At 41.8% G+C, this 25393-nt stretch overlaps 1 protein-coding gene across 2 annotated transcripts in view; it reads right to left on the reverse strand.

The window, feature by feature from the left end:
• Positions 1-1142: 1142 nt before the first annotated feature.
• The window catches only part of LOC138303682 (lecithin retinol acyltransferase-like), a 299328-nt gene continuing 275077 nt past the window's right edge, over positions 1143-25393 (reverse strand). For both annotated transcript variants that reach the window (XM_069243012.1, XM_069243020.1), the window contains exon 2: positions 1143-1886. In XM_069243012.1, the coding sequence (XP_069099113.1) occupies positions 1734-1886 (153 nt within the window). In that variant the 3' untranslated portion in view covers positions 1143-1733. The remainder of the gene's footprint in view (positions 1887-25393) is intronic.

Below are 25393 nucleotides of genomic sequence, written 5' to 3' on the forward strand. Positions count from 1 at the left end.
TTATTGCACTAGCATATAATAATTAAAATTACTTTACCTTAAAAAAACTGAAATTCACTTTAAAAACCAAAGATTACAGGGATGTTATAGTTAGGAAATAGAATCCAAAAATATATAGAAATTCACGTAAAAAACAAAAGTTACAAGGATGTTATAGTTAGGATTTGAATTTACTTGCACAAAGCCGTAGAAATTCAGCAGTTATATCTATGGTTAGCTCAAGTAACTATAACTCGAGCCCTAAGGTAACTATAACTCACGCCCTCGACATGCACTGCTAATAACCCCACATATTACACAAGGCATGACATCTTTGATAACATCATTGATAATATCAATGTAACATTTGCAGTAAAATTACTTAGCAGAAAACTGTGCATGGCGAGGGCGCTAGTTATAGTTACCTTTAGGCACAAGTTCCAATTGTTTGAGCTAACCATATCTATTGCTGCTGAATTTCTATGGTTTTGTGCGAATAAATTCAAATCCCAACTAAAACGTCCCTGTGACGTTTGATTTTCCAAGTGAATTTGTATGTTTTTTAGATTCTATTTCCTAACTATAATGTACCTGTAACCTTTGACTTTTTCAGTGAATATTTGTATATATTCATATATAAACACACATATATCATAATATATATATATATTTATGTATATATATATATATACACACATATATTATATATAAAATAACATATACTATATATATATATATATATATATATATATATATATGTATGTATATAATAATATGTGTGTGTATGTGAGTGTGTGTGCGCGTGTGTGTAATATAGTAATTCCAAAAGGCAAACTGCTTTACAATGTTACTTTCCATAATACTATAGCAAACCACATTTTGCAAAAGAAAGACAAGCACCCCATCCTAAATTCTAATTTTCGCAAATACATTTATCCATTTTCTAAGTTTTCAGACTATTCATTCCTTTGACCTATCATGTGGCACTACAACTCCAAGTTGTGTGATATTTCGGTATTCCAATTTACCAGTACAAACATTTTGTGAAAAAATTATGATATATATTGTCTTTAACATTATCTTATTTAAAAACAAAAGTGTGAACCTCAGGTGAAGATAAATAGCTATGGCCCCCTCCTGAAAAAATAAGCAACACACTCTGCTTCAATCCATTTCTTTATTGCAGTATCCTGAAGAGGGTACTTGTTATCATTAAGAGTAATGTTTCCCTGCTAAATGACAAGCAAAGCAACAAGTCAGGGATACCACTTCATTTCAAACTATTCACACGGGTAATTGATAACACGTGCAGGCACCTTGGGTTTCCTATCCAAAAATAGAGTTGTGTGCGGTCTGAACTCGTGATGGCAAAAAAAGAACAAAAAAACATGCGACTGATTAACGCAGGGATTTTTCAGTAGTTGTAGTAAGAAAGGGGTAAAAGTAAAATAAGTAAATTATGTATGTGTTTAATATACTTCATTTCATGTAGTACAAATTATTGCAGTACTGTGCTCACCGACGTTGTCTTCCTGACGTTGCGAGATTCCATTCCATGGCTATCAGATCACGTGCTTTAAACAGTGAAATAGATTCTCTATATTGTGTTCAGTATTAAGATATAATGGATATTTAAAAGAACATATTCCAATTCCTTTCGTTCTTCACAATAATCATAGAGTGCTTATCTTCTTCTCATAAATAAACAATTAAACATGATATGTACAATCCTTTCAGCCATTTCGCTTGGTTGGTCAGCCAGCCATCCACAGAGAGAAAGGAATAAGGATGCTCGGGAGGGTGGTGGAAGGTCCTAGTCCCAGGCACATCATGGAGGCCATTCCCAGCAACACTGAAACAAGAACACTGCGCTGGTCCCGGATGATCATCTTCACTGTCTCACAAAACTGAAAGAAAAATAAGATATGAGAATCTTGAGTAAGTCAAGGCAAATCACAAAAAATGTGATATATATAGTATTTAATGATGTCGTTCGCTGACGAAATTCTCAATGAAGTATCTGTAAATTGTTTGCCATTTTTTTATTTTTCAAAAATGTAGCGGGGCACCAATAAAACAAACACATAGCAATAAATAGCTCCATCGAGGAAAAAAGATTAAAGATGTCAACACACCAACTAATTCAAATTAAATGAATGACAGAGTAATTAGCTCGCTCCACATTCAATATTTCACTACTGAGTTAAGGAACTAGGGGCTAGATGTATCAGGCCAGATGTATCAACCATTTTTGCGATCGCAAACAGCCCAACCTGCTATTTGTGATTGCAAAATGCATTTTGGCATGTTACAAGTCCACTTTGCGATTTTGTAACTTGTTACCGAATGGCAGATTGGATTTGCGACTACATACCGATTCGGTATTAGGAAAGGGCGTGTCAAGGGCCTCCCCACCTAATACCGAATCGCAGAGGTATGTATGATTGTTTTGTGACTGTGAATATGGTCGCAAAACCATAGCAGTTACCACCAATTTCAAATTGGTGGTAACCCATTCACAAAGGGGAAGGGGTCCGCAAGAGACCCCTTCCCGTCTGTGTATGCATGCGAAAGGTTTTTTAAGAGCAGGCAGTGGTCCCACGGACCACTGCCTACTCTTAAAAAATGAAAAGAAAACTTTTCATTTTACATGTTTAAATGCATCCCGTTTTCCTATAAGGAAAACTGGCTGCATTTAAAAAAAAAAAAAAGATTGCTTTATTGGAAAGAATGATGTATCATTTTTTACAATACCAATTACCTAACTGCGATGTTTTGCGTATCGCAATTCAGTAATCACTATTGGAATGTATGAAACTCCAGGAGTTTCATACTGCGATCTGCAAGGGCTCGCAAATGGACCTACCTCATTAATATTCACGAGGTAGGTTGCAATTTGCGAGCCATTGCGAATGGCTGCAATCACAGGGATGGTGACCTGCTGGGCTCAGCAGACCACCATGTCTGTGATTGCTTTTCAGTAAAGCTATTTTTTTTTTAAGTGCTGCCCATTTTTCATAAAGGAAAACGGGATACGTTTAAAAATGTAAAATGAAAAGCTTTCTTTTCATTTTTTAAGAGTAGGTAGTGGTCCGTGGGACCACTGCCTGCTCTTTAAAAACGTTTTTGCATGCATTCACTAAGGGGAAGGGGTCCCTTAGAGACCCCTTCCCCTTTGCGAATGGGTTACCACCAATTTGAAATTGGTGGTAACTGCGATTGTTTTGCGACCATATTAACAGTCACAAAACAATCATATATACCTCTGCGATTCGGTGTTAGGAAGGGATGCCCTTGACACGCCCTTTCCTAAAACCGAATCGGTATGTAGTCGCAAATCCAATTTGCCATTTGGTAACAAGTTACCGAATGGCAAAGTGGATTGTTACATACCAAAATGCATTTTTGCGATCGCAAATGGACCGTTGGGCCGTTTGCGATCGCAAAAATGTTTGACACATCTGGCTCCTGATTTCCTTGTATTGATTTCTACATTTTTCTTGTTAGTTCTGAAACGTGTTTTATTGTGAAATATTTAATTAAATCCTGGGGCACTGATTATGTATTGTAGGCGTTCGAAGTACAGAGCACGCAATACGGCCTGAAGCCATCTATATGGCTGGTTAGCGTCCCACTACAACAGTTTATGTCAAACGAATTACACTATACCTCAAACATCATCAACTCTACGCACTCAACATAACCTCTGATGTCATCAAATGCACGCTAGAGCTTCAAGCTATATAGTTAGCAGTGTATTTGATACCTACATGATACACATATTAACCATCATGAAGAAATTAAATGCACCATTTCCACATACATGGGAAATAGCATGAAAACAACATAATGGCAACAATGTCTTGAAACTTCAGAGCCACCTAAAGCTAAGCAATGTTCATCCATACAGCGAACAAAGCAAACAACCATGTCCTGTAGCACACACATCCATTCACATAATGCTCCAGATATATCCATACGATGATCTAGCTGGCCACTTCTAACGTAATCCATCACAATCCATACTCTGCCCCAACCTTGTGGCTACTATTCAACTAACTTCCCTACAAATCAATATAAAACACATCCAAACAGACTACTTTGACTTTGGTTAACAAACAACCAAGCAAACGACTTAGGCTCCAGACAGTGAGAATCCCAGATTCATAAAAGAGCATCCAGATCGTGAAAGCCTTAAGGGCATAAACATGGTGAGACTGTGCTGTACAAATGCATATAAGATAACTTTCAAAATGCAACTTTACATGTCAGTACCTACCTCTTGACTCTGGGCTAACATTTCTTTAAAGGAAGCATAGAGGTAAGTATAGTGTGCAGATTAGCATGCAGATTTAAAAATGAATAGCGGAACATAATGGATATTTTTTCCTTTCTGTGTGTGCCATATATTATTGAAATAGTAGATGTTTTATCTTTAGTAAAGGATAATACTGCAAGAAGCCATTTTAATAAAGTAGGGGAAAATAACAGAGGTAACAGAAGAAGTCAGGCTGATGAATCTCTTTCACAATCTCGAGAATAAATGAGTGTTGTTCGTCCATGATCATCCTGGTTCATTCCTATTGAATGCCCGCAATTTTCTGAAAGTGACTAACCACCAAATAAGACTACTCAAGAGGACTCTTGACCATCTGTTGATACTAAGAATGACATACTTCCTTCGAACACAGAAAATGTGGCGCCCACCAACTGGGTCTGTTATTTTCACTGCTGAAGGATTTACCAAGTATCTGTAATAGGCTGTGGTGCACTGCTTTAGTTGCTTTGCCTGCAAATAAAAATGCTCTAGTGACAAAGGAGAAGCACTCCTATGCTCCTTTAATGTAAGTGATAAAAGCTCTGAAGCCATTGCAAAGTGGCATTAACACTGTATAAAAAAATACCAAATTAAAACAATTTTTCTAAATGAAGCCAAGAAAACAATGACAAAAAGACAGTCATCCAGGCGGTTTTGTTCTCCTTGGCCACATTTGCTTCTTCATTACACTTTTACCTTATACTTCTCATAGAAGTTAGTTAATTTATTAATATCTTTTTGGAAGTGCCTACTCCAGGGGTCTTGGACCACTTCTGTACTGAGAGCTTCTTTTGATCAATGAAAGTCATTCAGAACTATTAACGAATTTCATATATGTCATATCAGACATCCCCATTTGGTTATTTTTATTCAGTTCACACATTTCCACTTCCATTCCTGTAGTTCCACACTTAACATACTCTGCTGTTCCTTCCCAAATCATATCTTCCTCAGATAGTCTGATTGGCTACCCTGGCTCGGGGTGACATTTCAGCAGGTGCCTTTGCTGTTTGTCATTTGGTTGTATTGAAGGCTTCATGCTATCAGTAACATGCTGTGTTGAGCATGGGACTTTATGACTGGTTTGGCTGTGTGACACTTCTAGGTTCCACAACTTAGAAGTGCTGACTAACGTGCTATAAAGAAGGCAGCACTACCAAGCTCCAGATAAGAAGACGTGTATTTGTAAAGTTCACATTAATCTTTTGGGCATTTCGGCATGGAACAACCGATATTTATTGTTACAAAACTCAAAGGCATTCATTTAATTGAGTTAAGAAGGATGAAAGGCTGAGTGGACCAGTGAACCTGTGGTCATGAGGTCAAACACAGTCTTCTGGAGTATGCATTAGCCCACTGAGGCACCAGACCCAGCTCCAGATGATATGTAATATGTACAAGGCTGGACTCCAGGTCCAAAACCTACCTACGGACAGCAGGTGAACTACTGGCGGCTTCCAAGCTACCCGTTGGAGATCCCTGTCATTCTCCAAAACTCAATATAACTGTGTAAGCTGGCCATGTTCCCAAAGGAATAATAAAGTCTTAAATTATAACATTTTGAAGGCCCAGATGAAATTTGTCAAAAATGTAAGGATATTTTAGTTTAAAACATTGTTCCAATGTTAACCTTCCATCGAAATATAGTGCATGCAGTTATTGTTTTGAAGGTAGAGTAAGGAAATCTGAAAACAAAATTTACTATGAAGAAAATGGCATAATGGGAATCTGCCCTCACCCCGACCTTCCAGTGAAATGCTAATTGAGGCTGGTGACATTTTTGGGATATTCTCACATTACTATATCAGCATACACAATGAAAATTAAACAGGAAAAATGAGCTGTAAAATGTGATGAATATCTTCAAAGACATGAAACATTGCAGACCAGAAATGGCACCTGCTGCATGATGGTGGTTGAAACATAACTTAATTTAAACAGTGAGGCTAGGCACCAGAAGTTGTGAAATTTCACCAAAATTTTGGTGTTGTCTGTTACATCGCCTGGCCTTTGACCCTGGTGATATTACAAGTGACAGCACATGACCTTGGATCAGCATGCATCCGAAAAAGTGCCAATGCACACGAACTCGTTGAAATTTGAAAAAAACTATGTGATAATAGAAAAATTGAGAAATTATTTAAATATCATACAGAGATAATAGGTAAACACAGGAGTAGCAAGGTTGGCCATAAGGTTCACTCTCCTAAGTGAGAACTCTCTCATCATTTATTATTTTACAAAATGTCTAGCGCTCAGTTCGGATCTGGCTCCCGTGTAAGGCTTTTGGAACACAAGATGGCCCTCAGCTCTGGTGATTGATAGATGTTCTGTAGGAAGACTGTGTAGAAGTGAAAGTGTCCTAGCATGGGAGGATAGAAACCATCATAATCACAATGTTTATCCTTGTTCATTAAGCCACATCCAATGCACCCAATGTGGAGGATGAGAAAAAACATCTCTTAGGAGACCTCATCGATATTAGCTTGACTACTTTATACAGAAAGGTGACTTTTCCCAACTCTGATCACGTGATGATGTTGACATGTTTTTTTCTTTCATCACATCCTAATTATATCCTTTAGCTTCTTCTTCAGCATATACCTCCATTGATTTCTGATCTCCTCTCTCTATGACATTTTCAGGGGTTTTTCCAGATTACAGCCTTATATTTCGCAAGAGTGTAACTACCTCCTTGGCTTTGAGGATCTAATTACTGTACAGTGATGATGTCATAAAAAAATCATAGCGTTGATCTCTCGTGGTGATGAGTCAGCAGAAATGCACGTGCACAGTTCAGAGAGTTCAAGTGTTTCTTTCAACAGACGCTGAAGTTTCTCTGTAAGACTGAGGTAATGTTGTCAGATGTCATTTTGAGGTTAGTGCTGGACATCTTTCGCACTGAATAATTATAGAAGTCATCCTGCTGCAATTCGACCTCCTCTGGCCACAGCCAGACATCTCAAGAGATAATCTATTTAGGTGACAGCCTCAATAGACCCGAGAAAGAAGAATGAGCTTTGATAAAGCCAATATGTGTATTTTATAATAAAAATGCTTCTTTGTGCTGAGCATAAAGATCTATTTACCATGTTCTGGTGCTGTAGAATTATTTGTTTTTACAAAGTGGTTATTTGCCAAGAAATTTATTGTTAAAGAGGTTGTCAGTGCACCATACATTTCAAAGATGTTTATTGGGTTTACACTGCCTGACGAAGTAACTTTTGCAGTTCTAGTACAATCTGCTGTAGTGCACTAGGCAGCAAACCGGCAAAATACATCGGGCTAGTAGTCCTTAGCTGTGTTTGTATGTGTAGTGTTTGTATTGCCTTGTATTGTTATTTAAATTGTGATTTCCATACTCCTATACTCCTGTCGACGTCTAAAGCAATGTAGTACTTCTTACCCCTGGCAAGCTATGGATCACTCTGTATGTATCGGGTTCATATGTGCCCTTCGGAATTAATATTTGAGTGTGGTGTTCGTAGTTTGGCCTGCATGGGACATGTTGGGTAAGATGTAATAATGGCACAGTGTAAAATGATGCACCTACTGTCTCTGTGCATAAGCATGGAGTGCAGCAGAGGCAGAATAGACGTAGTCATCCATGAAGGTACTTATTAGCTTAAGGTGGGCATCAAATGTATAACCTACCATTAATGTGTATCAGTTGGGTCCACTATGGGGCAGCAAAGGACCTAACTTTGTTGAGGCGTTAAGGGTATTATATGGAGTCTACCTGCAGTCAAGAACGGTCCATGCCTAAGATGTGCTGTTAGACCACCAAATGAGTTCAATATGGAGTTACCCATTTTCGAAAGTGAACATACTCAATGGGGCGCTGTTAATCTCCCAGCAGAGTGCAAACAGAGTGCTATACTGAGAACATCCAAGAGTGACAGTGGGGTATTGTTAAACTACCAACAGAGTGCTATATTGAGTCCAGGAAAGACAGAGGGCTCACCAATTGAAGGCACTATTAAACTACCATGCATCGTAACATTCAGCACATTCCCTGCAAACTTTTCAGCAAATGTGTGCCTCCTCACTGATTTACAAAGATTCCGTTACATAGCTTGCCGTCTGCTCCACTGCTACTGCCTGCCTTTGTATTATTTATTCTTTTACCTTTCCAGGCCTGCTTGCTAAAGAATTGGGGGTCTCTTTTAAATATAGCCACACACTACAGTCATATTGCATATAGAAAAGTGACAGTATAGCCAATGGGCAGTTCAAAAACAATATGCAGAAGAGTGATGGCATATCCGGTGGGAAGGAAAAAAGCAGGTGGAATGAAACAGGAATGCTAGCATCGGCGTGTTTCATCTTTTTTTAATTAAAATCAACATATTTTTATGGGAATTAAACAACATTAGCTTTGTTGCTCGACGTGAACTAGGAGAAAAGACTCCAATGCACTACACTGCTCAACTAAACAAGCTGCTTTACATTAATGTAGTACCACGAAGTCTCACAAGCAAACCTTGCAATTTAATTCAGCAACAATACAACATGTACCAGAGTCATAACAAGCTGTAGGTCTTAGAATTTCCTCTATGTGTATAAACTCTTCTTGTGATATTATAGGTCATCACATTTTCAGACAATAGGGGCTTGTCATGTCATTTATGATTGGGCAGATTTGAAAGATCACTGTCTGATCTAAACTTGTAAAGTTGACTTAGTATGACATGCTAGCCACAGTTCTGTAAATTTTGGGGATAATGTACTAACACTTTGTGCTAGATTTGCATCACATATGTGCAAAGTGTTGTACTGGGATTTACTTAGCAAGTCAAATCCTGATTTGCTTTGGAAAGTATCTTCAAATGGTGCAAAGTCACAGGAGCATTCCGTGGGTGCTACATGTACATTTCAATCCAATGAAAAATGTGTTTTGATGCAAATCCCTATCTACTAATACTGATAGATAGGGATTTGTGCCACAAATGTACACCTCCTCGTGTCAGAAATAAAGTGTGAGAAGCGCTTTCTTTTCTCAAAAATGTTCAACTTAGATTGCATGCTGCCCTGTACAACATGCATCCAATGTGTGGAAACTTTAAACGTTTGACTAAGCATAGTAATTTGTACTGAAAGAGTGACCTTCAAAGCAATACAAAACCTATACTTTCCATCACATACACACGTTGGCACTATGGTGCAAAGGTGTGTGCTGATGCAAGGCAGCCTTAAGTGCACCAGCTAAGGGGAGAGAGAAACAGTGCTGTATCTTACTATATATTTCAGTGGTCTGCTCTCTCCTTTTCGTGCAATGTAGTGCAGCAACTTTGGTCCTTTGTTTATAATCTGAAAACATGTAGAGACCTATTCACAAAGGTAAATTCACACACAAGTGAATCTACATGTGTAAATTTACTCTTAGACTTTGCAGTAAACTTACTTCTTTTGAATAGTCAGCTCTGAGTGTAAATGTACAACAGAGGGTAGACTGCTTGTAGACTGCAAGTCACTACAGCCAAAAAGAGCCCAAAACAGTAGTATATGTACTGCAGTTTAGACCTGGAGTAAGTCCAGCACTGCACATGAATGACCACTGGTAGTGCAACACCCTCCCATAGAATATAATTAAATCAGGGACCTAAACTAAAACCCTATCACAAATTCTGTTAAAATAAATTAATTCATTTTGCCTTTTTAAATATATATTTTAATTTAATGTTAGAACTTAAATATAAAGAAATTAAATATTATTTTATGACAAACTATTTTAATAGCAATTTCAATTTCAAAATAAATGTAACATGTTGGCAGTTATCATTATACAATAAGTAAAGTAAAAGATTTCCCTTTAGGTGGGATTCTTTTATATAATTTAAAAACAATATTTTTAATGTAATTTAATATATTTACATTTATAAAATACTTAGCTCAAAATGAAGTTACTAGTCTAATGTTACTACTAGCAACTTTTCACATGCAGGTAGTGTATTCTGCCACCCGGCAGGGATCCCCCAACGGTAAAGTATAGGGAAAATGTAAAATGTTTATTAAACTTTTAAAAAATAGGAAAATATGTTCATTTCAAATATCAATGTAAATTCTTTTTGCTACATTTATTTTACAAGTAAAACAAAATACAAAATTCTTCAACCCCATACACAAAATTTTGAATTAGATATTTAAATAATTTAAGGTAAGTAAATTAAATTACAATTATTTTGACAGATTTATTACAAAAACTCCTGCCTAAAGTAAAATGTTTTTATTTACATACTGTGCACTTAGAAGTACAAAACGTTATGTATAAAATTGATTTAAATGTATTTAATACTTTGTTAAAATAATGTTACATTTATTTTTAAAATGATATTTTTTATTTATATATACCTTTTTCATTAAAAAAAATTTAAAATATATTTGCTTAAAAAGTTTAAATAAATGGGGGTGTGGCTAGGCTCATGCGGAGATGGCCGCCATCAAAAGGAGCTCTGTGGCTCCTAAAGGCCTAAAATCCTTTATCTGGCATAATCCGGCAGCTTCCCACATAGAAATAGTGGGGAAAGCAAGAGTCGGGCCGCTGGGACCGCAGAGAGTGGTGCCGATCGGGCCCGGGGCATTGAAAGAGCGGACCGGCCTTTCCTGTAGTGAACCACACGAGAGATCTGACCTGGCTGGGAGCTGGAGGCAGGGCTCGCCCGTTACAGAGACCATGAGGGACCCCCAGTACTGGGCGTGAGATCGAGGTGGAGGCCTGCGGTCGGTGTCCCAAGCTGGTGGATCGAGTGACCTGGGCCATGAGCCTGAAGGAAGTGACGGTGAGGAGGCCAGCGGCACCTGTAGTCAACCGGCGCAGTGGCTGGCTCGAGGAGGGAAGGGGAGTGGCCCAGGAGTGAGTTGGGCGGGAGATCGGGACTCCCGGAGGCCAGACCCGGGAGCCTGGAGAAGCCCGAAAACCAGGCCCCGGGATGAAATTGGCAGAGGGCGAGACCGGGCATGATGCGGGCAGGAAAAAGGAAGCGGGAGGAGCCGCAGGTGAACCGGCATAGTGCAGGCTGTGAACTTCAAGGCCGCGGCAAAACGCGGTCACAGGAGGTGAGTGCGAGTGAGCCAAGAACGAGACCCCCGGGGCTGCGACAGAGAGTGCAGAAGGGGTCTGGGTCCCCAGTGAGACTTTGTGGCCTGAATTGCGTGAAGGAGAGGAGGCCAAGTGGGCCACAGCAAGATCGGAACTGAGGAGAATAGGAGTCAAAACACCGGCAGAGACCAGGATCCAGAGGTGAGCGGGGCAGATGGTGGGGCCCCAGCAGAAAGAGGGGCAGGGAGACAACTGGTTGGACCAACTAAGGAGGTGGAGAGCCCCGACCCCCGGCTGCGAAGTGGTGGAGGTGGGGATTGGCCGCAGAAGAACGAGGGGGGAGAGGACTCCCCGCTGAGGGCTTGCCCGGAGGTACCCATGGGTAAAGAAGACCCCCTGAGGATGGCAGGGGGGTGGGTGGAGAGTGTTTCACCCCCTGGTGAGACCAAGATGAAGCCAAAGGGCCAGGCCCCCACACAATCCAACAAAATGGACAAATATGCAGAAGACAAGGGGACAGAAGCAGGTCCCCTTGTCCAATGGATCAGAGTTGACCATGCTGGAGGAAGGAGAACCTTCACTGAGGGCCATCATGGCGGCGATACCAGACTTGAAAAACACGATGGAACCTAAACTGGATACCATAACGGCGGGCGTCTCTGTTTTGTGAGCGGACTTCTAAAAAATGTCCTATAAAGTGTCAACTGCGGAGTCAGACATCAAAACATTGCAGACTGCGTCTAAGAAGCTTGAAGGGCAAGTGCAATACCTCACGAAGCAGACTGGGATACTGGCTGCCAGACTGGAAGACCAAGAAGGACGAGCACGAAGAAACAACATCAGAGTCATTGGGGTTCTGGAAGGGACAGAAAGCCCTAGCGTGGATCTATTTCTGGAGTACATTATTGTCAACACTCTCTGCCCGAAGCACTTATCTAAATTCTTCTCCATAGAAAAGCCACATAGGGTGCTGATTCCTCCACCAAAACCGGGTGCCCTCCCCCGAGAACAATCATAGCGAGAATTTTCAACCACAGAGCCCGAGACGCTATACTACAAGCTGCTCATACACACGAAGATGTACGCCTAGACAATGCCACAGTGATGTTTTTCCCCGACTTTTCCCTCCAGGTAAAAAAGCAAAGACGTAGCTTCAATGAAGTAAAGAAAGCCCTCTGAGCGAAACAACTGAAATATATGATGCTTTTCCTGGCAAACTATGTGTCTTAGCAGAGGGCAAGTCATGGTTTTTCACATCCTCAGAAGAGGCCTGGGACTGGATGGAGGGATGGCGCCAGATGGCCTACGAGACAGGAGAGGAGAATCAAGAGGACGACTGAGAGCGCAGAAACTGGACAAGCCACCAGAAAGTGAACAGGATCATTCTGACACTGGGGCTCGGAAGGGTAATGAACCAAGGGAGACCACAGATTGGAATCGGGGGTGGTCTTCTCCACCTACAGAAGATGAATGCCACATATGGTATATGTATATTGATGATGAGATCAGAGCTAGACAAGGGGCACAAGATGCCATATATGAGGTAAACTACAAATCTTTAGTACTGCAACTGGGAAGTGGGAAGCTTTCCATACTAACATTTATCTTAAGATATGAAACTATTCGATACATTATAGGAGCCGTCTCTGTGGAGCCGGTCCACCCATACTGCATTTATGTTACAGTTGGGGTGACAGGCACTCTGCAAGTTGGGGGGGTGGGCAATTTCAGGCCTACTGGGCAGGGTAGCAGGGAGGGGGGGGATCTTTTTGGGAGGTTCAAGGGCACACTGTGTTGAGGCCCGTTGTAAAGGATTTTGTATTTTGCTCACTACGTACACTACAGGAAAGGATCGAGGGACCCATAGGAGGTGGGAGGAAGAGGGGGTTGTCACAGGGGGTCGGGCAGTCGCGGGACTGAAGGCTCAACCAGGTACACGATGATGGAAGTTAGGCCCCAGCCCTTGAAGGTCATGACGTGGAATGTCAACGGCCTGGGTAATAGAATTTAACGGACACCGCACCTACAATTTCTCCTCAGACATGCACTAGATGTGGCCCTCATACAAGAAACGTATCTGCAAGGGAACCACTGCAAGGCATTAGACCCTATGGGCCACTATCTGGTGGCACACGCAGGATTCACTTCAAGCTCGAGGGGAGTGGGTATTTTACTAAAAAGATCAACACCTTTAGAGCCAGGGCAGGTAAGGACGGACAGATTTGGGAGATTCGTGGTGATGACTGGGATTTGGAACGGGCAGACGGTGAACTTCTGTTCAGCATATTTACCGCCGAGACTACATGCTGACACTCTGCCAGCACTGGGAGCTGTACTGCTGGAACTGCCCTCCGCTGCCCTTATTCTGGGGGGTGATATGAGCGATACTATGGACACGACTCTGGACAGGATGCATGGGGTTAGGGGAGGGGGAACTTGACATCCTTTGAAAACTCGCTAGGCCTGACAGACCTCTGGAGAGCACACAGCCCACATTGGAGGCAATATACATTTTTATCTGCAGCACATAGGAGTTTCTCACGTATTGACTTCCTTTTTACACAACACACGGGGTGGGGCGTGTTGAGGAGGTGACACATCTTGCACATGGTGTGTTAGTTCATTCCCCTGTGGTGGCCACTCTCGTTGGTACTGTTAAAGATGCAGGATTGCCGCCCAGGATAGACCCCTGGTATCTTAAGAAGGGAGACTTCCACGACAAGCTACGTGAAGGGGCTAAGAAATATTTCAAGGATAACCTGGGAAGTGTGGCCTCGGCAGGAATACTCTGGGAGGCCTTCAAGAAAGTCATTAGAGGTCAAGCACAAGCATTAATAGGAGGTCTCAAGAAGGAGCGTTGTCTCAAATGTGAGACAAGAGGGCGAGGTCAGTAAGTTGGAGGCAGAAATTCTAGCCGGGGACCCGACACAGCCGCACCAGTGTCATAGTCTCATACTTAAGCAGCAGGAGTTCAGGGACCTAGTGGACAATATGGCACGCGCATACGCTCTGGCCATGCAGCGACGTCTCTACGACATAGGGGACAAGGCAAACAGACTATTGGCCTGGCTGGAGAAACGAGACAGGAGTAGGAATTGGGTGATGGAGACTAGAGATGAAGTAGGTGAGCAACGTACCACAGGGGATGATATAGCCGAGGCTTTTGCCACATACTATGAGCAAGGCCATTCCGCAAAGACGGACATAACATATAAAAGCTGTATGGCACTCCTTGGTGACCTGCCAATGACGGAGCTCCGAGCGGACGATAAGGAGGTGCTTGACCAGGATATAATGATAGAGGTGGTACAATAGGCAATCATGGAGACAAGGTGAGGGAAAGCAGTGGGCCCCAATGGGCTGCCGGTAGAGCTCTACAGGGCTCTGCCGCTGGGGTCTTATCGGAATAGACCATCTGGGGGACATATGGAGAGCTGGGAGTCTAGTCTCCATTGAGGACCTACGACAGGAATACTTGATGGGGGCACAGTTGGGACTTCCAGTACCTTCAACTGAAACATGCACTAAAGAAACATAAACATGTGGGCGAACAACTCCCAGAATAGGCTCCACTTGAAGACTGACTGTTATCGGAGCCAATGCCAGAGAAGGCAATCTCTCTGACCTATAAAAAACTTATGAACAATGCCCCAGACCCTGGATGGATGCTGCAGGGGCCTTGGGAGGGCGACCAAGGTGACATAGAAGAGGAGGGCTGGCAGGAGGCCCTATGGAGCTCAAGAGTAGTGGGAATTAGAACTCAACTCCGCCTATTACAACTTAGCATCCTACATAGATCATACTATTCTAGCTCTTTGCTCTATTGTATGGTCCAAAGTGAGTCGGCATTGTGTAAGAGGGGGTGTGGCATGGAGGGCTACTTTTTTCATAACCTATGAGCTGCCCGTGCATACAGGACTTCTGGCAGCGAGTGGTCCGCATCATGATTTGGGTCACGGGCCTGACGATTCTGCTGAAGGCTTGTCGGTTAATATTGCATATAGTGGGTGCAGAGAGATGGCAGCAATACCAGCGGATGCAGTTAAGGCTAGCGGCAGGGGTAGCAAAAAGAGACATAGCGAGGGTGTGGGGAGCGGTCAGGCCACCAGAGGTACAGGACTGGGAAAATAACTTAGACTGGTGCCAATGAGCAGAACAGGTGTTTTACTTGAGGCAGGGGTGCCCTCAGAAGTATAATAAAATTTGGTCTCAATGGGTGGCCTATAGGAATGGGTGAGGGCCGGAGCCAATGGGGAGGGAGTGGGGAAAGGAACTTGGACTGACTGACCATTGTCACAGATCTGGGACACAATATACAGTGTAGATTGACTACTGTTATGTAACTAAGAGACAGATCACGATCTGGTGCAAAAACTTTGTGTAGACGGTATTGTGGTGAGCAACTGTTGATACCAATAAAAATAATTTTATTTTGTTTTTTATGAATAAATATCTTTTTACACTATTTCCTATGAGGTTCTACTTAAGTCCCTGCCTCTATTATTTTCAATGGGAGCGTGCGGCAGGATCAGTGATTGCCATGTGTGGTGCTGGACTTACTCCAGGTCTGAGCTGGAGTTCATTTACTGCTGTTTAGAGTTCCTTTTTGGTTGTAGTAACTTTAGAGGTGCAGTTTGTGAATAGCAGTGGGCTGACTCTTTTGGGGGTGGGTGTCTGTCCCTCCCTAAGGCCCTCCTTAGCAAGTCTGATACCCTCCTTGCTCCGCTAAACGTCCCTCTCATTCATTAGTGAGTATTACCCTTTTTCCAGCCACTCCCCATTTACTACTAAGCAGTATACTTACCTGTGTGAAGATCTCCCCATAGAAAAGATAGGAGAGGTTAGGTGGAAATTTACACTTGTAGGTTTGTGAACTGCATTTTGTAGTAAGTAAGCAGTATTACTGTACTACTACTTTACATACTACAAAATGCAGCCTATGAATCGGGCCTGTATTTTTTTGGAATCTCAAGATGTGGTGCAGGGCTGGTAAGAAACATTGCCAAAACCTTCACTTAAGTATAACTGAGATGGAGGGCCTGAGGCTATCACTTGAATGAGCATCCCCAGGTGCCTCATGACAGGCATGTTGCTCAGGAGAAAAGTTTGGGAACCTCACCCTGAGGCTTGTGGTGTGCATGTTGTATTGGCACTTGCACAGGTCTGACACTGGGCCATTGATCTTCTGGAACAAGCCTGTAAACCAAAAACCACTTATTCTAGTAATGTTACTCAACTCCTGCTGTGCAAAGTACAGGAGTCTTTTGAAAGGCTACTTTTCTAAAAATGATTCCTTTTTCCATTAGCAATTCAGAGACCATCATATTTTCAATGCTTCAAAAAGCATTGTCGCTTTCCTTTGTGCTACACCCCTGCCATCTCTCTTCCCTGAAATATTCTTACTCCTGCCACGACAAGACATTGGGAGGAGATGTGGCCTAGAGACTTGGGCTGCTGCTTTTGGAACCTAAGAACTGGGGATTGATATCTGGCCTTTCTGCTAGGCCCAACATTGTGTGATTCTGAGCAAATCACATATACTCCCTGTATCTAAATGAGTGTAATATGTATTTGTGTAATCCTCAATTGATGTACACAATCTACAATCATCTCCAAACCTCTCATGTACAGTCTTCAGTTGCTTCACAGCCACGTTTGTGCTTTGTAATATCAATAAATACATATATTCCCACAGTTGGAAGCTACATACCTGAGCTGTGTGAATATCCACAAACCTGTTCACCTATATATGCCCACAGGACCTGGATTGTCTACAAACTGTTCACTAGCCATAAATTTGCGCTTACAGGGCCACTAATAACCTGGCATCATTCCTGTCTTCTTAGATCCTATTTGTGAGGGTAAAATGCTGCCAGTCCTTTGACCTTATTTGCTAAGATAAATTGCATTTAGGCACGTAAGTGCCTTTGTGAGTCATTCCCAGAGTGGCTTGTGCCCTCTTATATCAAGGGTGTGAGGAGACTGGTTCTATGATATCTAGATGTTCTAAATTCCCATTTATGTGTCAATTAAAATTGTGTTACACCATATTTAGTAACAGTTGTGTTCTAAAGATGTCATAGGTAGTGCTTGTGCTAATAAAGGGATGCTGGTATTTGCCTTGGCTTCATTGGGTGCTAGCACACTTCTGAAGCACACAAGCACACACGTTTAATTAAACAGTTCCTTAATTGTGCCATCCTAGGGAAGTTAGTAAAATGAAGGTACAAATATTGCCTGAAATATAGGTGAACAGAATGCATCAATGAGACCACAAGGAGTTACTGGGATGCAAGTCTAAGCATCCAAATTAACCAAAAAAATATCATAATTCAGGAATGATGCTGTGGTTGAATATAAGTTGTTGCTAAAGCAGTCAATTTGTTGGCAAGAAGGGGTGAGTATTCAAACTCACCGTTAGGCAGCACTGCTTGCTACATGGGTTAAGAGGTTACTAATTCATTAGTGAAGTTGCTTTCGCAAATGGAGACCAGGCAAGAGCATTAGGTCCGAATGATAATGGTATCACTGATAGTCTAGAGCTCTCCATGCAAATATGTTAATTATGGCAGAAGCAGGTGCTGTAGGGTCAAGATTCCAAACAGGTTTACGGCTACTTGGTCCAGTTTATTCATGCATGGGAAGCCATGAGTAGTTTGAAAGAGCAAGAACATGAGGGTTTTCAAATGTTGCCATTGCTTCTTATGAGTAACACTCCTTGTTGTCCTTCATGAATTCCAGACCAACTGATAAGTAGAAGACACCATGGGGATTTAAAAACAGGATGAAATTCCCTTAAATACAGGCAAATGTGTTAACATATATTTGTTTATAATGGTAATAGTTACCTGTGTTTTGTTATATTCGGCTGCATAATTTGCCAAAAACGAGACAGGCATCAAAGTATGAATTCATGTTTATCACTTAAATAAATGTGGAAATATTACATTTTAGGACTCCATTTATTTTCAAAACATTTTTTAAAAAAGTTCGAATACCAATAAAATAGCCAAATAACTGTGGTGTGTAGCTTACGCTACTGTTGTATTGTAATTGCATTTATTTATATAATTCTTAATATCCCTGACAAGGCATAGAAGTGATTTGTGGCGAGTAGCACGCTACTCCGGAACCCAAGGTTAAAACTAATGGTTACTGGTCATTGGCCAGGCCCGCTACAGCGTTGGTTGCCCGTTGAAAAAAACTTGCGCTTTGATCCTAGCAGCCTTCTGGGGTACTGCCCTGTGGGTTTCTGTTAATCAGTCTGCCAGCTTTCTGTTCTCATCTGGAAAGCATTCTCTTCGTAGTTCCAGAAACTTTCTAAACACTAGCTCCTGGTCAGGCAGAAAAGGGGAGGGGGAGGTCAAAGAGAAGGGAAGGGGGATTCGTTTTTATGTGGCTATGTTTTTCACACTCCTACTGGGTCCTCGTTAACCCTCTTTGACTCTGCATCCACTTCCGTTGTTTACGCATGTGGGTAATTAGCTGACTCGTGAATGCAGCGGGGAAGGATCTGATTACCCTAAGTGCTCAAACGGACTGCGCGGTTGCCTCAGTGGTTCATCGACTTAAGGGCCGGAGCGGGCTCAGATCCTAGTCTGATGCCACCGACGAAAAGAGTGCCTCAAAAGCAGGTACAAGCCATGTGAAATTCTAATAGCACCACTAACCCGATGGTCGGCAATGGAGATACAGTAGAGTAGAGGTTACCATCTTTAAGACTGTTTACAAATGCTCGTTAAATATACAGTTTAATTTCCACCCTCGTCAAGAACTCTTGAACGTGTGGGGTAAATGTCTAGGAACAAATCTGTAACATTTCTTTCCAGAGGCAGATGCTTTCCGATTCTGAGGTCTGGGACTTTCAGTTTCATTTTTATTAACATTTTGTGGAATTGAACATAAAAGAAGAAAGGAGATACAATATAAAGAACAGCAATAGAAAAGGTTAGAGCTCATTAAAGTAGGATTCGCGACAAAGTCTCATAAGGTTGCCTGGTGTGTTCAATCATAGCGCTACTGATTAGCTGGACTGGGCCCCTTGAGTAGTGTCAGCTTTCTGGTCGGAGTTAGGCCTGGTGCAAAGCCATTACCCAGTCTGGGCCGGTACAATGCTCATTTCCAACCAGAATGCTTCAATCATTGTCCTTAAAACACCGACCAGACTCTGGAATTCGTGTCCATTAGGTGGCGCTTTATTCCTAGCCTTCTTTGCTTTTAGTAAGTAGAATGGCATCTGTTTTGTCACATATATATATATATATATATATATATATATATATAGATATATATATATATATGGGCTGGCGCACTAGCCAAATTTGCAATTTTCACCATCTCTGACATACTACAAATGGACCAGGAGCAGTATTTCTCAGCAAGACTCTATTGTCCTATTTGGCCTTCTTTGTGCTACGAAAAGCTCCCAAATGAAATAAATAAAATCAAGCCAGTTATTGGGTAATCATTCTGTTTTATATAGCGCTGCCATTAGCTCAGACTGAGGGCTTTCTTTCATCCATTTTTCATGATCCAGTGGTCTTTTGTAGTGTCATTCACATTTTTCTTTTACCCACTACAGTATACGAGTCAGCAGCCCTTAGCTAACTTAATTGTGAGTGACAGCATTCTCCTTTTTTCACAAAGAGCACATGCACACAAAGGCCCTGATTCGGAGCTGGTTGGAGTTCTCCGACCCCTGCGCAAATCCCTGCTTAAGCAGGGGTCAAGAGCCTGAATTGGGTGATATTCCCAATACCCGATACTAGGTGCATTAAATACCTCCCCCTTCATTACATTTCAGCAGGTCAAAACTGCCTAAACTTAACAGAGAAAAACAAGCATAACCTCTGAACGGAACAAAGCTTTGCGTAGGGTTAAGTGAGAGTGGGAAACTCCTAAATGAATGGCTTTATCGAAGTCCAGCATATAGACAAGTAAGAACTGCTGTTTTAAGATGATAATCAGGAATGAGATGGCTAACTTTTTCAAGGTAGAAGTTTGCCCTTTTTTTAGATCTGTCTTGGCAGAGCAGCTTTCCGCAAAAAAGCATTCTTAACAATTGTGGGCTTTAGGTTAACTAGAGTAGTATTACTCTCTCACTAGTATTACTCTCTCACTAGTATTACTCTCTCACCTCACGCCCTTGGCTATTTGGTGTACAATACCGCCTTCCAGGAAGTGCTTCCATTGGTATGACCGGGGCAGTATTTTACATCAGAGAAGCACTCTCAGTTATCACAGTGTTTGTCGCATTCAGTCGTTTACTTCCTATATGCACAAAAAAGCAGTAATTATTTCCTTCATTTTCCCAGCATTGGCAACGTCAATAGAACAGGCTTTAATGTGATAAACAGAATTTGTGCATGCATCACATGTAAACATGGTTTGTGAATCATCATCTGTGGATACGTGTGTACATTAAAGCCATACCTATAGTCTTTGCCAGTGCTGCTTCTACTTAAGAAATGTGTTAGATGCAAGTCCCAGGGATTTTATCTTTGCCACCTTAGAGGGGAAATCCATTTTGGTTTAATGATTAAGTAGAGAAGAGTCAAACTTTTTACTTGTTGAAGTTGACAGCAGGAGGAATTCAATTTTTCTGGGTTCAACAGTAATAATTTGTCCCTCGTTAAAGATTGCTGTACACTCATGCATACTCTTAGCATGTCGATGTCCTGTACATTAGATATTTTTAGTTACAAGTATTTGTGTGTGTTTTCAAAATCAATCCAAGCGGTTTCATGTAGAGACTGAATAATGTTGTCACTAGGAGAGACCCAGAGGTACACCATAAATTGATTTTGAGGATGAAGTATGAACACCCATTTCTAAATCTGACTTAAAAGCACAGCTTCTGCATCATATCTCGTTACTAATTCCTTAAAATATGCATAGATTTGGATTTGGCTCCACCCAGAGAAGTATTACTCATTGATCTTATGCCATTGGCGGCTTGGTATGTCATCCCACCTTTCAGCATGTGCTTCCACTATTATGCATGAGGGGCTATTTTACATATGAAAGGTATATTTAAAAGTATATTCAAATATCAGACTATCACAATAAATTCGCTATGACCCAAATGCATTCTATACTGCATATAGGAGATAAAGAATTAAACTTCTCTACATAAAGCAACCCTTTTTGTCACTTATTGCTAGCCAAAGAGCAGGCTTTAAAGAGCTAAACGGCATTTGCACATGCAACACATGTAAACAGTATTTGTGAATGCCTATTCTTACATCTGAAGACATATTAAAGCCAGACCGATTGTCTTTATCAAAGCGTGTTACTATAAGCTGTTGTTCAGCGAGGGGGAGGTAAGCCATTGCAGGACATTTTTGGTAAAAACCCATGCAGTGTGCAGAGTTAAGATTAGCCTGCCATTGTGGATCATGTCACATGCAGCAGAAATGTCAATAGACACCATAACGGAGGGTCCCCCTTTGTCCATACTGTGGTGTACATCATCTACGATTTTTATGACTGAAATTTAAATGCTGTAGCCGGCCCTAAAACCAGACTGGTGGCAACCTGCTATGCCAATCCCTATGCACATAGTATAACCCTTGTGTGGCAAAAGCGAAAGCCAGCTGCAAAAGAGCATTCCTTCTGCTTGGCAAAAGAAGGCATATATGCTTGCAACCATTCATGCAGGTCACAAAGCATTGAGTAGTTACTGACTGAAGAGAACCATTTGAAAATCTGAAGCTATATTTGAAGGACAACTACCAGTGTACAGGTGAGCTAGCTATCAGCATCAGGGGTAACCGACTCGTATCTGCTCCCCACCATATTACTTTGGCTTTTGCCACCATTGGTGGCACTGTGCCTGCTGCTCCTGTAAATGGGCAAAGACTGAACATTTGGCATGTTGAAAAAGCTAAAGTTTTTTGCACACTGAAGCCCGCACTCGAATCACACACCTCATGCCTATTAAATAGGAAGGTTGCGTGCTGCTCCTATGGCTCATTTTTCCTGGGCCAAATTAATAAAAAGTGTTCTTAGGAAAACAATAGCCTGTTTGAGATTTGCACACCTCTGCTAGGCGGCCAGTTCTTAATGGCCTATAGCCTTGATTACTCTGTGGCTGATCCCCAATTCTTGCTGTTCTTTGTGAACAGTAGCTTTTTAGAGAGTCTGTTTCTTTGCCGCACACCACTTATAAAAACAATAAATTTTCACTCACCACCTGTAATTGTAATCCAGCATATGTTCACTGGACAGTGCACTTCATAGGTAATCTTGTATATCACTGCTGTAATACTCAAAGGCAACAGGGCCGAGTCCCAAAAGCATTCATGTGTACAGGACATAGAACTACAGGAGTACACTGTTATACACTCGTACATGCTTTTGTGAATTGGCCCGAGAATTCCAAGTGCCTATTAGTAAAAGAAGGGATAATACGTTCTATTTGTAATTGTCAGTAGCGGCTCCCTTCGCTCACAAGGGGTGGGGCGGGTGCGGCATGCGGGGGGGGGGGGGTGCGGGTGTGAGGTTTGTACAATGTATTTAAAAATATTTTTAAAGAATAAAATCTTACCTGATCTGCCGCGCCTCTCCTCTTTCTCCTGTCGCTGCAGGCAGAGGCTCCCAGCCTACCCTGCGGCCAATTCTTAGGATCTGCCTCTGCATTTTCCCTCCAGCCCGACAACTGTGTTACTGGGCTGGAGAAAGCCTATTGCGCATGTGTGCTTGGCCGGCCCAAGACATACATACATGCACATTGAGGGGAGTGCACTCCCCTCACTGCTCGTCACCCCCGTCGCCCCACCCCTTTAACAAACGAAACGATAATAAACATGGTTTATTATTGTTTCATTTGTGAAAGGTTTTGCACCTTCGGCTACTGGTGGGGGGGGAGCAGGGGTGACACTCCTCCTCCCTAATAGAGGAGCCGCCGCTGCTAACTGTATATGACTATCCTGAGTACTCCCATTTTATTAAATTGTATGTGTTTTGGGCCAGTTTATAAATGCATGTAAGTGTTTGTAAAAGAGTATTACAGGGATACTACTTTACCTACTCCAAAATGCCTTTGTCAAAAGTCAATAATGATTTGAGTCATTTTCTAGAAGATGGAATATCTGTGTAAATGTCTCCCTCAAAGCATAGAGGAAACACCCAGTGGGCGTGCTTCCACGCATCAACTAAGAAAGATTCACACAAAACACAATAAAGAGTGTCCTTTCCTTGAAAATATAGCAGCCATTGAAGCATGCACACAGTTCGTTCATGTCAAATGACAATCTCGCAATGCTAAGAGGAAGCATTTTGTTACCACACTTGGGCGAGTGGAAAGGCTGCGTTTATCTGGTAACAAGCTAAGCTCCAAAAATGCCTGATTCTTCCCACCACCCTTTAAGCACTTTCCGACCCCTACGAAATGCAACTCTTCTCCTTCTTAACCTTATAACTTTAAACTAATATTTGACCAACTTTATATCTCCTTGATCCTCTGAACTCTTTGATTTTCCCTGCACCCATTGCCCTTTGTTTTTCATCCTGCCCCTCCGAGGACTAGTTTTACTTATTGAGAGACTTTACTTTTTTCTCATCCACTGCTATACCCTTCTTTCCTTTACTAGCCCCCAATTCCTATTTTTGAGATATCACTCTGCTTCCTCCCAGTGACAAACAACCATATAACAGCAAAACTATCTCCCCGCCTGCCTCCACAAGCTATTAGACATATACCAGGGAGGGAGGTGGGTTTCTTTGTCTGCTGCAGGGGAAAGTGAAACACGATGATGTCACACGGCAGCTGTCCAGCCGCTGTGCCATCGTCCCAATCACCCCAGACAGAGAGGGCGCCCGGGTCAGCGTTGGAAGAGTAAGCAGTTTGACATTATGCCTTGAGCGAGTGGAAAAGTCCGCTTTTATTTGCGGGCAAATTAGACCCACTAAAGACACATCCTTCGGATATGCCATCCACTTTAAACCTGCCCGAACAGCATGCTACCAAATAATGCTTAATACTTCCCCCTCCCTCTTAAGCAGTTTTCTACCCATACAAATTCCCACCCCTCTCTTTTTACCACATAACTTTCAACTAACGTTTTACCATCTTCATATCTCCTTGTTCCTCTGAACTCTTGAACTTTCCTTACATCCTTTTAATTTTTTGTTCATCTTGCTTGCCTCTTACTTTCCCACAGACGTTACTTTTTTCTTCTACTCTATTTCCTTCTTTCCTTTACCAGCCCCCCCCCCAATTCTTTTTCTTTGAGCCATCTCTCTGCCACCAGGAAAGCCTTTCTGTGAGGTGTTCTTGCAGCCCCTCCGCCTCCCCAGTACCACGTTGGCACCCAATTCCTCAGCACCTTTTCTAGATGAATCCTGTTGCCAGTGCTTAATTTGTAAATAAAAACGTGCTGGTGCCCAAAGCCCTCCTCTTAAACACACTGCTGCTGCAATTAAATGTACGAGCACGGAATACTGAGGTGGTGATGACGCAGAAAAAGAAGGACTAACAAATTTTCATATATCAAGTAACCAAAATCGTATAAGGTAGTGTGATTTTAGCAAAGAAAAATAATATACGTGGGAAATTGTGCCCACGGGGTAGTCCGCCATTATTATAAACGGGCTTAATTAATCATGAAGAATTGACAAATGTAGTTATCCGTCATAATTGCAAACGTATTCCATGATTTTCTTGTTGAAACTGTTATATGCTTGGCTTAAATTTAGCAGAGGCTTTGGCCTAGTTGCCTGGTCTCAAATTTTAACTGCATGTTTTTTTCTTGCATTAACAAAGACATTATTTTATTTTAAGGCTGTATTTTTCCAGTAGAGATGACTAATACACTTATCTCAAGGTTTCGTGCTAGGCTGGTTTCATCCTCTTTGATGCAAGGTCAGCTCCTGCCGGTGCAGACAATAAAGGCACTAAGATAAAATTAATTGGCAAACTTTGTTGCAACTTGTGTTCCAAGGCTCCAAGGACAATGTATGTAAAAATGAGTACTAGGAGAAAGATACAATTCATTGGTCAAATTGAAGCCACCCTATAAACCTCCAATGGAAGACCCTGAAGAATTTGGAATGTT

The sequence above is a fragment of the Pleurodeles waltl genome, chromosome 1_2 (genome assembly GCF_031143425.1).
Source record: "Pleurodeles waltl isolate 20211129_DDA chromosome 1_2, aPleWal1.hap1.20221129, whole genome shotgun sequence".
Lineage (NCBI taxonomy): Eukaryota > Metazoa > Chordata > Amphibia > Caudata > Salamandridae > Pleurodeles > Pleurodeles waltl.